Source organism: Loxodonta africana, chromosome 6, assembly GCF_030014295.1.
Source record: "Loxodonta africana isolate mLoxAfr1 chromosome 6, mLoxAfr1.hap2, whole genome shotgun sequence".
NCBI lineage: Eukaryota > Metazoa > Chordata > Mammalia > Proboscidea > Elephantidae > Loxodonta > Loxodonta africana.
In genome coordinates this window covers 43956430-43973031 of record NC_087347.1, presented here as the reverse complement: position 1 = coordinate 43973031, position 16602 = coordinate 43956430, and the positions used below count along the sequence as shown (strand labels likewise).

The 16602-nt window shown below is 47.5% G+C and overlaps 1 protein-coding gene across 1 annotated transcript; it reads left to right on the top strand.

Moving 5' to 3' along the window:
* Window positions 1-11831: 11831 nt before the first annotated feature.
* FZD7 (frizzled class receptor 7) lies at window positions 11832-16399 on the top strand. Its single transcript, XM_003406132.4, has one exon. The coding sequence runs from the start codon at window positions 12560-12562 to the stop codon at window positions 14276-14278; it is 1719 nt and encodes a 572-aa protein (XP_003406180.1). The 5' UTR covers window positions 11832-12559; the 3' UTR covers window positions 14279-16399.
* The last annotated feature ends 203 nt before the right edge of the window (window positions 16400-16602 follow it).

Genomic DNA, 16602 nt, shown 5'->3' with positions numbered 1-16602 from the left:
TTTGGCCTTTCGGTGGCCTCTTGGCAAGGTAACCACAGGCCCCGGCTTCCCTGAGTTCTGACCCAGGGGAGGGAGGATTTGGTAAACAAAGGCTTAGGAATTCTTTAGACCCCTTTAAGCTGACATCTGGCAAATTCGAGATCACGTAACAGTTTCTCTCTCCCCGCTCTCCTGGCTTTGAAAGGCAAATGTTTTGAGGTTTGTGCTCTCTCCCATTCACAGAGTTTTTAATCAAGTGGAGTCAAACCACTTTGTCTACACCTTAATTGAAGAGCCCTACTCTTTTTTTTTTTTTTTTTTACTCTAGAGCCTAAAGTACCATTTATAATAATAGGGAGGGCGCAGGGGAGGGGTGAGGAGGAAGGGGACTAAATGGAAATGTGAAAGGGAAGAAAGCAGGGCTTCAAAACAGGTTCATTCCGGTTCGAACCTCCCCACCCCCCCCCGCCACCACCACCACTACCACCCCCGCACTACCACCCCCCCACCCCACCCCCACTGAGAATTTGCATTTCTAACAAGTTCCCAGGTATGCTGGTTAGGGACCTGTTCTGAGAACCACCACAAGAGCAGTGGTTCTCAAAATTTATCAGACATAAGAATCACCTGGGAATCTTGCTAAATTATAGATTCTGATTCAGTATAGCTGGGGTGGAAAGGCAGATTCTCAACAGGGGTACAAACTGGTTAGAGGCTCTGGGAGAAAGGGGGTGGACAAGTGGCCCTTAAGGGAACACTCAGGGTAACATGTACCCTGGCCTTATCAGCACATGTTGGGCACAGACTGCGAGCCCCAGAGCCTCACTGGGGCAGCTGGGAAGCCAGGACTCAGGACCTGGGGACTGACCAGCTCGGCTTTGTGGGTGACGTGCACATAAAACATGAAGAAGCCCTGGTTGAATGAGGAACCCCCAGATAGAGCCATAGGCTATCAGAACTGGGCCAGATCACAAGGTCCAGCTTCCTTGTCTTAACAGATGAAGACACTGAGGCCCAGAGAGGTTAACGGTCTGACTCGAGGCCACAGGGTGTGTGGCTGGATGAACACCCACAAACTCTTCTAAGTTTCCCGGCTGTAACTGAAGCCTTTTCCTCTGTATGATCCTCTAGAGGGAGAAACGTACCACATCCATCGCAAAACAAAATTTCATACACTTGGGAAGGCAGTTAAATGACATCATGTATTTTTCCCAGTGAAACAAAAACTTTCACCTTGTTTTCTTATCAGCTATTTTGGATCCTGGCTATGCATTAGACTTGCTTGGGGAGCATTTAAATAGATACTTCGGGGGTGGCTCCCAGGAAGTAGGCTTTTTTTTTTTATTAAGCCCCCACCACTACCTCCTCTTTGAGAATCACTTTAACTCCCTTCTGTTACTCTTTATACTCATTCCTTCGTGCCACGTAATTTATAGTTCTTGCACCTCAAGTCTGTGTTCAGCGTAAAAAACAACAGCCCAAATGTGAAAACAACTTATGTGTCTATCAACAGATGAATGGATAAGCAAAATGTGGTGTATACGCACAACGGAGGGAGTCCTGATGGCGCAGTGGTCGAGCACTTGGTTTCTAACTGAAAGGTCTGTGGTTTGAACCCACTAGCTGCTCCACAGTAGATGATAGCCTTGGAGACCCTATGGGGCAGTTCTACTCTTTTTTTTTTTTAATAATATTTTATTGAGTTTTTGGTGAAAGTTTACACAGCAGTTAGGTTCCCACTTGACAATTTCCACACAAATTGTTCAGTGACATTAGTTACATTTATAACAATGTATCATATCACAACACTTCACAATTTCAAAATTCAGTTTATTCCTTTTCCAGTGCTCCAGTTTCCCTACCCCCTATCTTTTCTTCTTTGCTTTTGAGTAATTGTCGATCTTTTGGTCTCTTACTGAGGTTTGGAAGTAGGGCAAGGTGGGGCAGTTCTACTCTGTTCTACAGGGTCACTATGAGTCAGAATCAATTTGACTGCAGTGGGTTTGGTTTGAGTTTGTACACAATGGAATATTATTCACCCATAAAGAGAAATGAAGTTCTGAAGCATGCTGCAACATGGATGAACCTTGAAAACATTAAGCTAAATGAAATAAGCCACGAAGTAAAAAATATTGTATGCTTTCATTTATACATGGTGTCTAGGACAGGCAAATCATAGAGACAGAAAGTAGAGTAATGGTTACCAGGGACTGGAGAGAGAAGAGAATGGGGAGCTATTGTTGTTTTGAGAGTTGTTGTTTAACGGGTACAAAGTTTCTGTTTGAGAGGATCAAAAAGTTCTAGAAATAGTAGTGATGGTTTTGCAACATTGTGATTGGACACTACCAAATGCCACTTAAAAACAGTTAAAATGATCAATTTTATGCTGTGTATAAAATTTATGCTGTGTATTTTACCACCAGAACAAAAAAATTATTTTGAAGAAAATAGCAGTGCATTGTTGACACATGTTTAGCTGTGAGTTACCATGACCCCAGCCTTTTATTCCCTGGTTAATCTTTCACCATTCTGCATCTCTGCAATTTATAGTTTTTATTTTCACTGAACTTCAGCTGACTGATGAATTTGCACAATTTGATTCAACAAATGCTTTTTAAATGTACCCAAAGGCACCTTGGAAGACAGGCCTGACAATCTGCCTACAAAAAGGTCATAGCCTTGAAAACCCCATGGAACAGTTCTACTCTGCACACATGGAGTCATCATGAGTCAGAATCAATGGCAGCTGACAACAACAACCTTGTGAAAGGCAAAGGAGAAAAATAAGACATAGTTCCTACTCTCAAGGACCTTCAAATAAATAGGTGCGGGAAGGAGAAACACCAAAATAACTAAAATACAAGAGAGAATACAGTAATAGCAAAAGAGCTACAGAGCCTTCAAAGAAAGATGGTAAAGAAAACTGATATCTGATGAGTGCCTGTTACATGCCAGGCACCAGGAGATAAATCGGGATTACGCTTGGCTGTGAGGCATAGGAAAACATAAATTAATGTTGGCTTAAATGAGACAGTAATTTATTTCGCTCTTACATTTGAGAAGTCCCAAAGGAGTTGATCCCAGGCTAGCATGGTGCTCCTGGGTGTTAGGAACTCAGGCTCCTTTTATCATTTGTTCTTTTCCCAAGGTCACCTCATGGTCCACAATAGCCTCTGGAGCTCCAGCCATCCGGAGGAGGGAAGGAGGACACACCTCTTCCCTTTACAACACACAACACTATTGCCGATATCCCATTGGTCAGAACTTGGATGGCCCAAAAGGAAGCTGGGAAATGGGGTCTTTATTCCAGGTGGTTATATGCTCAGCTAAAGACTGAGGGTTCTATTACTATTGAAGAAGGGGAGAACAGATACTGGGGGGCAGCTAGCAGCCTCCACACCATGCTAAGGACTTTCTGTGCTTTTGCCCACTTATTGCTCATAATAACCCAAAAGAAAGAGGTCTCCTGAGACTTTCAAGATAATTTCTATCTTGCAACACTTGTGTAATCACAGTCAACTCAATGTCACTTGCAGTCCTAGGAAGTGTATTCTCAAATCTTTTATCCAGGTCATTGAACAAGGTGACGCAGCCGCTGCAAGGCTGAGCTTTGTTAGTCAAGGATGAATTGGACTGGATGCCTCTCCCAGGCTGGTGCTGAGCCTCTGAGGTCAGCCTTCTGCAGCTGTGGGTCCCCTTACAGGAGGAAGTTAAAAGGTACCCAGGTTTTCACCCTTTTCCAGGCCCTGGCATGTGGTTAGTGAGGTTCTCTCTAGTTGATAGGAACAGACAGGCAGTCAGACAGCTTCATTAATGGGGGTGGTCAGATTCCCAAGGAAGGAAGCAAGCCAGGAAATAGTTCTCGTGACCCAAGAACAGACAGGCAGTCAGACAGCTTCATTAATGGGGGTGGTCAGATTCCCAAGGAAGGAAGTGAGAAAGTAGTTCTTGTGACCTGGACTTTCTGTCTTTTCCTTTTGAAACAGTATCTCCTTCCTTCCTTCCTTAATGCCTTTCCTCCTTCCTTTTTTAATTCTTTCCTCCCTCCCTCCCCCTCCCTCCTTCCCTTCCTTCCTTCCTCCAATAGTGTTGCATTACAAAAGGACCCCACTACTCAATCTTTGGAGTCCCTGGGTGGTGCAAATAGTTAGCCACACAACTACTAGCCAAAAGGTTGCCAGTTCAAACTCACCCAGAGGAACTTCAGAAGAAAGTCCTGGTGATCTCCTTCCAAAAGTCACAGCTTGAAACTCCCATGTAGCACAGTTTGACCCTGCACACATGGGGTCACCGTGAGCAGAGCTGGCTCGACAGCAGCTAACAAAAACAACTTGTCTCTGCTTCTCCTGCTCCTGTTGCCACCACCTAAATGCTCCCTCTATCTGCCTCACTGCCACTCGGCTCTTGCTTCCTCAAAGCTTCTGCCGCTTCCTGGTTTCTTCTGTTCATTCCCTTCTCACCGAATGTTTCTCAGCTTCTGCCCACCCCGGGGTCTATTCAGTTTACTTCATGCCCAGACTTCCCAAGTGAAAGCATCTGACTGGGTGGCCACGCTATACCCAGGGGTATGCTGGTCAACCGGAGGCCTTACTCCAGACACCCTCAGGGCTGGGTCAGGTGCTTGCCTCTTCCTGGCTCAACCATCAGAAGTCAGGATTCACCTGCTACAGGGCACCAGGATGGCGATGTCAGCCTGAGGAAACATTGTAAACTGTGGGAGTAGCAGCTGCTACATTTCAGAATAGCCACTTTGAACTTGTTGAGACTTATAAATAAGGACCCAGCCCCAATCCAACACCACACCATGCAACCAGGCATTTATCCAACCACTTCTCTCCTCTCTGTCTCTCTTTCTCTCTGTCTCTCTCACACACACATACACACACACACCACACACACACCTCACACTCATTATTCTCCCTTCCTTTATGGTTCTCACTATTTCCATCCTTAGATCCAAAACTTAATCAAGTGGAGTGAGGACTTTATGCAAGACTAAAAAACATTCTATAAAGCATCAAGGACAGAATACTGCTTTGGAATACAAGTTTCAGTCAGTGGTTCTCAAACCTGACTAATAAAAAAGAATTACTCAGTGAGCTGTTTGTGCGTGTGTGTGTGTGTTTAATATAATTAAAATACTTCATTGAGTTTTCCATGAAGGTTTACTTGCAAATTAGGTTCCTGTTTAATAATTTCTGGACAATTTGTTCAATGACATTGGTTACATTTTTTACAGTGTGTCAATTTTCTCATTATTTCCATTCTGGTGGTTCAGTTTTCGGTAGTCTAGTTTCCCTACCCCTTTGCCTTCTTATCTTTGCTCTTGAGTAAATGTTAACTATTTGGTATCATACAGATGACCTTTTAAAGAAGCACAGTGCTCATGGATGATACTGTTTATTTTATGAGCTGATCTGTTTTTAGCTAAAAAATGGCCTCATGGAATAGTTTTGGTTCAAGGCTTAAAGAGTATCTCAGGGAAGTAGTCTTGGGGAGTGCTCCAGTCTAAACTGGTCCAGTAAGCCGGACTTTTTAAGAATTTGAGTTTTGTTCCACATTTTGCTGTCATTCTACCAGGATCCATCTATTGTGTCCCTGATCAGAACAGTCAGTAGTGGTAGCTGGGCATCATCCAGCTCTTCTAGTCTCAGGGTGGATGAGGTAGACTACTAATCCTGTGGACTAGTTTCTTCTTTGGTTTCTTTCTTTTACTCCAAATGCGTACAGACCAATAGTTGTATCCTTCTGAGCTTTGAAAAATTAAATAGCCAAATCCATTGCCAGAGATTCTGATTCAGCAGGTATGAGGTAGAGCCAATTTTTTTTTTTTTTTTTTTTTTAATGTTCCTGGTGATTCTGATGACCAGCCAGGTTTGGGACCCATTGCTCTAGGTCCTACCTTCACTCTTCTAGAAAGTTCTTTGGTCTTTCATCATTATCGTGAGTCTCTTATTCCTGCAGTTTCTCCTCCTAGCTCTCCACTAACTGTCATGGCCTACCAAGATTCTCTTATACAGAGGGCCTAATACACCACCAAATTTCTCGCTGCTCTAGTGGGCAGGAGCAGAGTACCCACATCCCCAAATCTAGATCCCCATTGATATAGTTTTGGCAATAACGATAAGTTGTCCCTTGAGAAAATTAATTGACATTTTCAAGTGGGTTTGAAACTTGTATGGGTCTAATGACCAGAGGGGAATCACAAATCTGGATTTTAAACTCCAAGTCTAAAAATCCTGCGGTTCTCTAAATTTCAGAATGGCTTTTGATCAGACATATAAAAGAGCAAAAATCAGTGATAATTACCCTGAAGAGATCAAGCAGCAATGCAGTGTGAAGTGGAAAAAAAAGTTACAAAGATCTGGGTTTTAGCCAGGCTTTGCTACTATAAAAAGGTTATACCTTGGATCTCACAGGATTGTTATGAAGTTAGAGAGATTGTACCTAAAGCACTAGGCACTTCATAAATGGTAGTAACTATATTAAAAATACAACTTTTTTAGAGAATTATATTTTACTTAGAATATTTTTTTTAATTAACTAATTTTAACAAGGTATGGTTTACATATAGTAAAGAGTTTTGGCAACTGTACACATCTGGGTAACCAACATCCTAACTGAAATATAGAAATTTCCCAGCACCCCAAATAGTTCCTTTGTACCCCTTTTCAGTCAGTACTTCCAAGAGGCAGCAACTGTTCCGATTTCTGCCATCATCCATTAGTTTTGCACATTCGTGAACTTCATGTAAGTGGAATTACACAGTATGCGCTTTTTATGTTTGTTCTTTGGCTCAGCATAATGATTTTGAGATTCATCCATGTTCTTATATATATGAACAGTTCATTCTTTTTTTTATTACTGATAAAAATACAACTATTTTGGATGCTCAAAATAATCTGAGTAGAACAAGTTCTGTAAATCCAATGGTGTGCTAGGACCAACTCTTAAGGCTTGTGACAGATGATTGTGAGCATCTTTTCAAAATTCCAAGTTCAATGACATCACACTGACTTGAAATCAGCCATGGTGGAAGTATTTATGCTATGGAAATAAGCAAATGTACAGACCAGGGCCTTTTTTTTTTTTTCCTGGAGAGCTGGTTGTTAAACATTTACCAGCACACCACTATAAAAAAAGTCATAACCTCAGCAAAGAGCCAGAGCCATGAAACATGCCTCTAACATGACCTTTTGTTTTATCCCTGTGATTTCCATCCATATAACCAAAGCAGAGACTGCCCTCATGATTTTTTTTTTTTTTTTTTTTTTGCCAGTGGATAGCAAAGCATTTTGTAAATATTATCTCTCTAATCCTCACAACACCCTGGGGGAGCTAGGGAGGTTAAGGGACTTGCCTGAGGCATCACAGGAAACCTATGGAGAAAGGCAGAACTAAACAGGTCTGTACTAACCACCTCTGCAACCCTTCTTAAACATTCGTACTGTATAGACTGGAATTGAAGACATGGGTGGCAATTACCAACAGTGCTTTTACCTCATAACCCAAATACCCAAAATCTCTTCCTTCAGACTTGTGGACCAAATGTCCTGTCTTTTGAGTGGAGATTTGACTCCCCAGAATGGCCCACCCTCTTGGAGTTTTTTCTCCAAGATTGGTGATGGTCTTTTGTTAATCCACTTCCTCCACATTCTTTTCCCTCGTGTCCAATGGCGTGTGTTTGAAAAACAGTTGGCCAGTGTTAGGGTTTCTCTTCTGACTCTAACAGATGCAAGTGGCATCATAATCAATCAACACTGTATTCTCATTTGTGACCTTTTCTCTGGACTCCCTAAGGGCAGAGGCTGTTTCTCTCCTGCCTGAGAAACAATGAATGAACAACCCTTGTCTTAGGCAGCCTCTAAAATGGCTCCCAGTGATCCTAACCCTTCATGGACTTTCATACCTTAGTATAATCCCTGCTACTCCTTGGGAGTACGCCTGGTTGTTTGCTTCTAATGAATAGAATATGGCAAGAGTGACAGGATGTCACTTCCAAGACTAAGTTATGAAAAGACTATGACTTCCATTTTTCTCTCTCTCTCTTTCTACCTCTGGTAGCCCTTGTTCAGGCAGAAGCAAGGTGCCATGTTGCCAGTAGCCTTAAGAGAGGACCACGTGGCAAGGAACTGATGTCTCTGGCTAACAGCTAGTGAGAACCCGAGGCTTGCCAACAGCCACATGAGTGAGTTTGGAAATGGATCCTCCTTCAGTCAAGCCTTGAGATAACTGCAGCCGGACCAACACCTTGACTGCAGTCTTGTGAGAGACTCTAAGCTAGAGACACAGCTAAGTGCATCCAGATTCCTGACATACAGAAACTGAGACATTAAATGTTTATTGTTTTAAGTTGCTATATTGGAGATAATTTGTTACATGGCAATAGATAACTAACACAACCCTCAACCAACAAAGGAAATGTTGTTCAAATAGATTTCGTGACTAAATCTGCTATATAAATCATCTCTGTAGGATGGAACCTATCACACCTAACATGCTTTCAGCATGGTCTATTCAATCTAGACACCTCTAACTTTCATAACACTTGAAAGTCTGTTTTAGGGATAAGAATGTTCCCATTTTTTGAATGATCTGACACCCAAATTAAAACGAACAAAACCCAATGGTAAACTGGCAACTGGAATGTCCAAGTCCTCAGTGTTATAATGTCATAAATTGTCTGGTAAAAGAGAGGCCAGAAAGGGAAGTATGTGCTGAAAGCTGCCCTTTCTGGTCTTGCATGAGTAACTCTTGCAGCTGGAGTTTCTCTACAACCACAGGATTGTGGCACCACAAACGTGGCCATTTTCAAATCTGGCCTGACATTAGAATGTAATTCAACTAGATAAACCTGGGTCTTGGCCAAAATAAGTAGCATTTAAAAAACTGGAGCCAATGACTAGCATCACTTTTCTCTGGGACTATATGACTATGGAGTGAAGAAATAAAGCCCTTTGTTGTTTTAAAGGGCAGGGACAATTGGAAGTTTTGCAGCAGACAGTTACAAAATTTTCCACCCTTTGCTCTCCAAAGAAGATACCAGTTAGTGGTTCTGGCAGTTGGATGTGGAAGGTGTTGCTTGGAAAAGAAAATTAAATTGGTCCTGGGCAGAATGTAAGTCAATGTTACTACATTTAGCCTAAAACAGGTTATTTAGCCCCCTACTTTGTATACTGATTTTGTCTGATCTACCTACTCCCTTTTATTAGCGTTGTATATCAGGTAAGGCATGGAAAGCTAGCTACTGCTTCCCTCTCACCAACGGCAGATTGTCATTTTTCACAAACAGTAAATTTATGTTTTTCATAATAATTTTGGATTTTTTTTTAAACCATGCTAAAAAAAAAATTGCCTTTGCTTCCCTGCTTTTTACACTTCACTGCTGGGACAGAGCAAGAGGACTCACATCTGTGGCACTTTCCATTTGGAACGGGTTTTCGACATCCTTATATGTAGATTGTTCTAAAAATATTTTATTCACCCCCTGTATATTTTCTTTTTTAAACGGGTCTCTTTTTTCTTTCTAAATATTATCGACATCAGGGAGCTGTCTGCCACTATATGAGTAGAAGCTTATCAACTAAACTGGTTTTAGTTGCGCTTGAGACAGTATTTTTATCCTGTCTGTTTTCATTTTGATAACAGTGGTTCTATTTCTCCCTCAATAAGCAAAGGTGACTTAGATCAGTGGCCTGATGAATAAGCATGAAAATTTGATTTCGAAAAGGAGCATATCCTGAAGCTTATAGAGAAAAGGATTTCCAAAGCCCCATCCTCTCCAGCCCCCATCACACACTTTTAATGACAAAGCAAAGCAGCAGCATTGTCTTAAACAAGTTACATAATTTCACTGCAATATCAATGTTCCCTGAGGTTAGGTAATGGGAATAACAATTTAGAAAGAAAATAAAGAGCCCTTAAAAAATACAGAGGAGGAATGAAACATTCTTAAATTAAATATCATTAATCCTTCATATTGCCTTGAGACAGATACCCCAATAGAGGGGAAAAAAATTAGCATCCCGGGTGTGAGGGGGGAAAAACTGAAGCTTTGAAGAAAAGAGAAGATGAGGACTCCCATTGAGGGCCGGAAGGCGTACGTGAGCAGTCTGACACCTTACCCCCCGCCCTACATTCGGGTTCCAGACGCAGAAACTGGAAAGGGAGTGGGAAACGAAATGGAACACTGAAGTGAACATTCCCTGTAAAGTGCAGTAACAAAATAAATGAAAGAAAAACAGATGAGGCCGAAATCTCCCATGGAAAGGAGCTCAACTGTCAATGTTTTTTCTTGCTGGAGAAGAAGCGCACCAGGGGCAGCAGAGGCAGCAACTTCTGCACACACTCAACCTCAGAGCTCCAGCGCCGGGAATTGAGACTGGCTGAAGGCCCGTCAGGAGTAACGTTTTGTTTTTAAAGCCCAGGATCGCGGTGTGTGTAAGAGAGGGACTGACTCCTCCTTCCTTTCTCAACATGTCGCTTTCCTGCATGGGAATTCATGATATTCCTCGCTACGCAGAGACGAGAGAAGGCCCCGATGACTTCCGACCGACCTCGCCACGGATAGCCCGAGAGCGCGCGAGCGCCCAGCGCCTGGAGCCGGGCAAAGATTTGACCAAGAACAAAGGAACGCTTGCCAAATCAGAGAGTTACCCGAGAACGAGGATAACCCCTCTTTGTGTTTTAAAAACTCCTGAATTAGCAGATGCAGATGATCCTGCTTCTAATATGCATTACAACTTTCCTACACAAGATTCCAAGTGGAGGGTCAAATAATTGCTCTTGCAACAAAGATGGGATCCCAAATGGCCAGACGCTGCAGATCTAAGGAGAACAGGGCAGTCGAAGACGCGCTTTAAATCGTACAATGCGCCTCGGCACTCTGTCTCAGGTTACTTTTACAATCATTTCCCTCACACACTGTTTTAGTTTTCTGATAACCTCACTAGAGCCACAGCAGCAACCCAGCCCTGGGCCGTCCGGACCTGCGGGGTGGCGGGGAGCCGGGGACCCCCGGGCCCTGTCCTAGCCGAAGGGTCTGCACTTCCTCGCGCCTATGTCGGCCCCTCGGCCCGAATCCGATTTCTGCGCGGAGGCGGCCCTTCTTTTTTACAACCGGTGGATCCCGGGGGTGAGCGGAGATTGTGGCCTCACGTGATCTGCTTGAGAAGATCTAGGAGAGAAGAGCGCTCCGCAAGGCGCACCACTTCTCGCCCGGTACCAAACCCCACATCTAAGACATCGGCCAGCCAGCCAGCCCCCCAGCCAAAGCCAGCATGTTTCCGCCGGGCGGCAAACGTGACTCCGAGTCGCGTCTCTCTCTGAGGCGCTGCGCTATTCTCTGCTTCTCCCCTCAGAGGCCCTTCGCGGAGGCGCCCTTCGGCTCAGGAACGCGTATTTTAGTGTACCCGGAAGAGGAACAAATCTTCCAAGTAAATTCCCTTCCTGGTGCGTTTTTTTCCCTCCAGAGTGAATTCAGGGTAAAAGTTTTTCCTAACTTTTTCCTCCCAGCCCCCGCTCCTTCCCTCAGGAATCCGCCCAAAGCGCTGCAGACACCGCCTCCCACGTTCTCTCTACCGCCCCTTCCGAATTCCACCCAATCCGAAGGCGGCTGCAGAGAAAACAAAGGCTGCCATTGGGCCGCCCGGGGACTCGAGTGCCCGCCCCCGGAGCGGTTTGTGAATGGGGGGAGGGGAGGGGGCGGGGCGGGGCGGGGCGGGGCGGGGCGGGGCGGCCCGAGAGTCTGCGAGCTGCCGGCGCTTCTTCAGCCGAGTTGCGCGGCTCTGAGGCGTTACTCGGCGCTCCCCCCGGCGGGCGGCGGGCGGCGGGCGGCTGGCGGCGGCGGCCGGACCAGGGCTGCGCGGGGCTGAAGAGGCCGGGCCAGGCCGCGGGCGCGGGGGTCTCGCGGCTTCGGACGCAGTGTATCAGGATTTCCAAGAAGAAGTTGCTGAGCGCGTGGCTCCGAGGCGCCGATCGAGCGAGAATCGGCCGTTTACGGCTGAAACTTGGGGCTGAAGACCGAGCAGAGTGGAGAAGGAGGCGAAAGAGGGGGCGGCGGCGAGCGGAGCCTCGAGGCGAGGAGGCGGAGCAGCAGCGCCGAGGCGGCGGCCCCCGGGAGCAGGCGGCGGCGCCGGGCTTTCGCCTGGCGGGGACGGACGTGGTGTGGGGAGCGCGCGCGTCTGTGCGCTGGGGGCGAGAGACTTGGGCAAACTTTGAGGGGTAACCGGAGACGCTTGTTGCTCCTCGCCACACAGAAAGCCGCACCGTTACGTCTCGGCGGGGAGGGGAAGGCAGCCCCTCTCGGCGCCCTCGGCCCAGGCGGACGAGTTTGGGGCCCAGGCGGCCGGGCGAGTGCTGGGCGGAGACGGCTGCGACTCCCCCGCGGCTGGCGGCCTCGCCCCCGCGGCGCGGGCACCCCGGCGGCAGCGCCCTTGTCTCCGCGCCGCCTACGGCCCGGCCCCGGCGCCGGGAGGATTCTCATGCGCCGGGCTTGGCGTCGCCTCCTCGGATCCAAGACTCTCCCGGCAGCCTCGTCGCGTTTCTCCCACTGAGAGCGCAGCTGCATCCGCGGCCGGCGATGCGGGGCCCCGGCGCGGCCGCGTCGCGCTCGCCCCTGGGCCTACGCGCCCTGGTGCTGGCGCTGCTGGGCGCGCTGCCCGCGGGCGCCGGGGCGCAGCCGTACCACGGCGAGAAGGGCATCTCGGTGCCAGACCATGGCTTCTGCCAGCCCATCTCCATCCCGCTGTGCACGGACATCGCCTACAACCAGACCATCCTGCCCAACCTGCTGGGCCACACGAACCAAGAGGACGCGGGCCTCGAGGTGCACCAATTCTACCCGCTAGTGAAGGTGCAGTGCTCGCCCGAGCTGCGCTTCTTCCTGTGCTCCATGTACGCGCCCGTGTGCACTGTCCTCGAGCAGGCCATCCCGCCGTGCCGTTCTCTGTGTGAGCGCGCCCGCCAGGGTTGCGAGGCGCTCATGAACAAATTCGGCTTCCAGTGGCCGGAGCGGCTGCGCTGCGAGAACTTCCCGGTGCACGGCGCGGGCGAGATCTGCGTGGGCCAGAACACGTCGGACGGCTCCGGGGGCCCCGGCCCCACGGCCTACCCCACCGCGCCCTACCTGCCTGACTTGCCTTTCACTGCGCTGCCCCCGGGGGCCGCAGACGGTAGGGGCCGCTCCACCTTCCCCTTCTCGTGCCCTCGCCAGCTCAAAGTGCCTCCCTACCTGGGCTACCGCTTCTTGGGCGAGCGCGACTGTGGCGCCCCATGCGAGCCCGGCCGCGCCAACGGCCTCATGTACTTTAAGGAGGAGGAGAGGCGTTTCGCCCGCCTCTGGGTGGGCGTGTGGTCGGTGCTGTGCTGCGCTTCGACGCTCTTCACGGTGCTTACCTACCTGGTGGACATGCGGCGCTTCAGCTATCCTGAGCGGCCCATCATCTTCCTGTCGGGCTGCTACTTCATGGTGGCCTTGGCACACGTGGCCGGCTTCCTGCTGGAGGACCGCGCCGTGTGCGTGGAGCGCTTCTCGGACGACGGCTACCGCACGGTGGCGCAGGGCACCAAGAAGGAGGGCTGCACCATCCTTTTCATGGTGCTCTACTTTTTCGGCATGGCCAGCTCCATCTGGTGGGTCATCCTGTCCCTTACCTGGTTCCTGGCGGCCGGCATGAAGTGGGGCCACGAGGCCATTGAGGCCAACTCGCAGTACTTCCACCTGGCCGCATGGGCCGTGCCCGCCGTCAAGACCATCACCATCCTGGCCATGGGCCAGGTGGATGGGGACCTGCTCAGCGGGGTGTGCTACGTTGGCCTGTCGAGCGTGGACGCGCTGCGGGGCTTCGTGCTGGCGCCCCTGTTTGTCTACCTCTTCATCGGCACGTCCTTCCTGCTGGCCGGCTTCGTGTCTCTGTTCCGCATCCGCACCATCATGAAGCACGACGGCACCAAGACCGAGAAGCTGGAGAAGCTCATGGTGCGCATCGGCGTCTTTAGCGTGCTCTACACGGTGCCTGCTACCATCGTGCTGGCCTGCTACTTTTACGAGCAGGCCTTTCGCGAGCACTGGGAGCGCACCTGGCTCCTGCAGACCTGCAAGAGCTACGCCGTGCCCTGCCCGCCCGGCCACTTCCCGCCCATGAGCCCTGACTTCACCGTCTTCATGATCAAGTACCTGATGACCATGATCGTGGGCATCACTACAGGCTTCTGGATCTGGTCGGGCAAGACCCTGCAGTCGTGGCGCCGCTTCTACCACAGACTCAGCCACAGCAGCAAGGGGGAGACTGCGGTATGAGCCCTGGCCCTTCCCCCACCCCTCCCCTCACCCCCCGAGCAGGGGAAGAGGCGCGGTAGGGACAGAACTGCTGGGTAGGGGGTTTGTGTCTGTAACCTCCTCCCCTGCCGCTGAGCAGTGACCTGGAAGAGAAAAGTCAGTTGCAGATTTGGGGCGCGGGGTGGGTTTGGAAAGGAGGCCTGGGTGCGAAGGCGGCGGGGTGGGTTTGGAAAGGAGGCCTGGGTGCGAAGGCGGGTTAGGTGAAAAGACTTCTGGCATAAAGACTTGCAGGATCCTGATGCGACGATATGACGATGTTACTCATGTAAGGTACGGGCAGCTTTGGGCCTATCGAGAAAGCTGAGAGCTGCAGAGACTGCTGCGAGGTCTTCCCGGCTTAGGGGCGGCCTTGGGCCCATGAGCGGTTCCTCCGCTGCATGGAAAGTGGCCTGTCCTCACGCCTGTGAGGCCCGGGTGAAAGGTACAGCTCTGTCTGCGGCGGTCTCTTTGTTGGGAAGACGGAGGACTCCCTGCGGTGTCCTTGTCAAGCCGTGGTCAAACCATAATCTCTTTTCACTGGGGCCAAACCGGAGCCCAGATGGGTTAATTTCCAGGGTCAGACATTACAGTCTCTCCGCTGGGCCCCCTCCCAACTGTTTTTCCTTCCCAGCCCTTTCAAGTCTTGTAAAATCAGCATTTGGAAGTCCTGGGAGGCCTGTCTCCTAGAATCGTAACGTGGGGATGTGAAAGAAGTGATAATATTTTGAGATGAGATGGAGGAGAAAAGCAGGTATTTCTGCTACTTTTTAATTTTCTGGGGAAGGCAGGAAGAAAGAAGGGTGTTTTATTTGGTTTAATACCCTGAAGAGAAGTGATGACTTGTTGCTTTTCAAAACAGGAATGCATTTTTCCCCCTTTCTTTGTTGTAAGAGACAAAAGAGGAAACAAAAGTGTCCCGCTGTGGAAAGGCATAACTGTGAAGACAGCAACTTTTACGGGCAAAGTAGCACAAATCTGAGGTTTCCCTTTGGATGTTAATTTGGTTGAGATAAACATTCCTTTTTAAGGAAAAGTGAAGGGTAGTGTGCTTTCATACCCCCCACTAAGTCAGAGGTTCTGACTTGGCTAAAGAAAATGCAAGAGATCTTGTTATTGGGTTTTGTTTTAAATAAATTTAATTCAGAACACACGATTGGTTAAAATGGTCAAGGAAATTTCTCCCTTCATTTTAAAAAAAATTTCTATAAGCCTGTATTTAGGTTTTCTCTTTTTTCTTTCCTCCAATTTGAATCCTTCAAGATAAAAGAAAAGCATAATGTCTTCAGCCTTATAATAAAGGAAAAAAAAAAAGTAAAGCAGCATTTCGTCCTGTTTTCTTAGTTCCACACATCTGTTTGTAAAACATCATGTGTACGCTTTGTGGTTGGGTGGGGAGGTGATCTGCAGAGATGGTGACGGTGAATGAAGAGGAAAGTTGGAACCATGGGCCCCATTTTTAAGGAAAGTCATTAAAGGAGGGTAAACTTCAAAGTAATTCTAGAGTTCTTTGAAATGTGCTGGATGACTTAAATTCATTCATCTTAAATCTTATACATATATTTTTTTTTTCTGTAATTGAACTTACTCTTGTGCATCATGGTCTAAAGCTGAGCAGAGAGTCATGGGAACTAACCTTTACTCCACCTTTGTTGCTGCCCTCCAATCGCAATGGAGGCCACACTATCATGTTTCTCTGAACAGTTTTAAAATATCAACCATAGAGGCGGTACTGTCAGGATGACAAGTTACTTTATATATATAATGTTCAGTCAAGTAGAGCTGCTTTTGATACAAAGGTTAAAATTGACGTTGTGTTTCTTAAACCTCCAAAACTGTCTCATCAGCCGGATTTTGAAAACTCCCACTACACAGGTTTTTGGCATCTTTTGTGTTGTTATGCTTAAGTGCATGTGAAAATTGTAAAATAGAGACAACTGCAGTATGTATATTTTGTAAATCTCCCGTTTTTGTAAGAAAATATATATTGTATTTATACATTTTTACTTTGGATTTTTGCCTTGTTTTGCCTTTAAAGATCTTCAGTGACGCCCCACTTTATCACATGTACAGATCACAAATAAATTTTTTTTTTTTAAATATGAAGGTGAATGTTTCTTGGGTTTGCTGTTCTTATATCTCATAAAGCCAAAGTGTTATGGAAAGAAGGTGAGAGGGACACTTGGTCGTGTCCCCCATTGAGGAAAAAAGGATGTGATATATTCTTGATGTATTAAAAAACAAAAAACCCTCGAGTTGTATATATATTTTTCCCTGCCTTTTAAAATACGGAGTGTAGTGAATACTTC

Excerpts from the sequence above, each read along its gene's own strand:
- FZD7 (XM_003406132.4), top strand. The coding sequence starts at position 12,560 with ATGCGGGGCCCCGGCGCGGCCGCGTCGCGCTCGCCCCTGGGCCTACGC.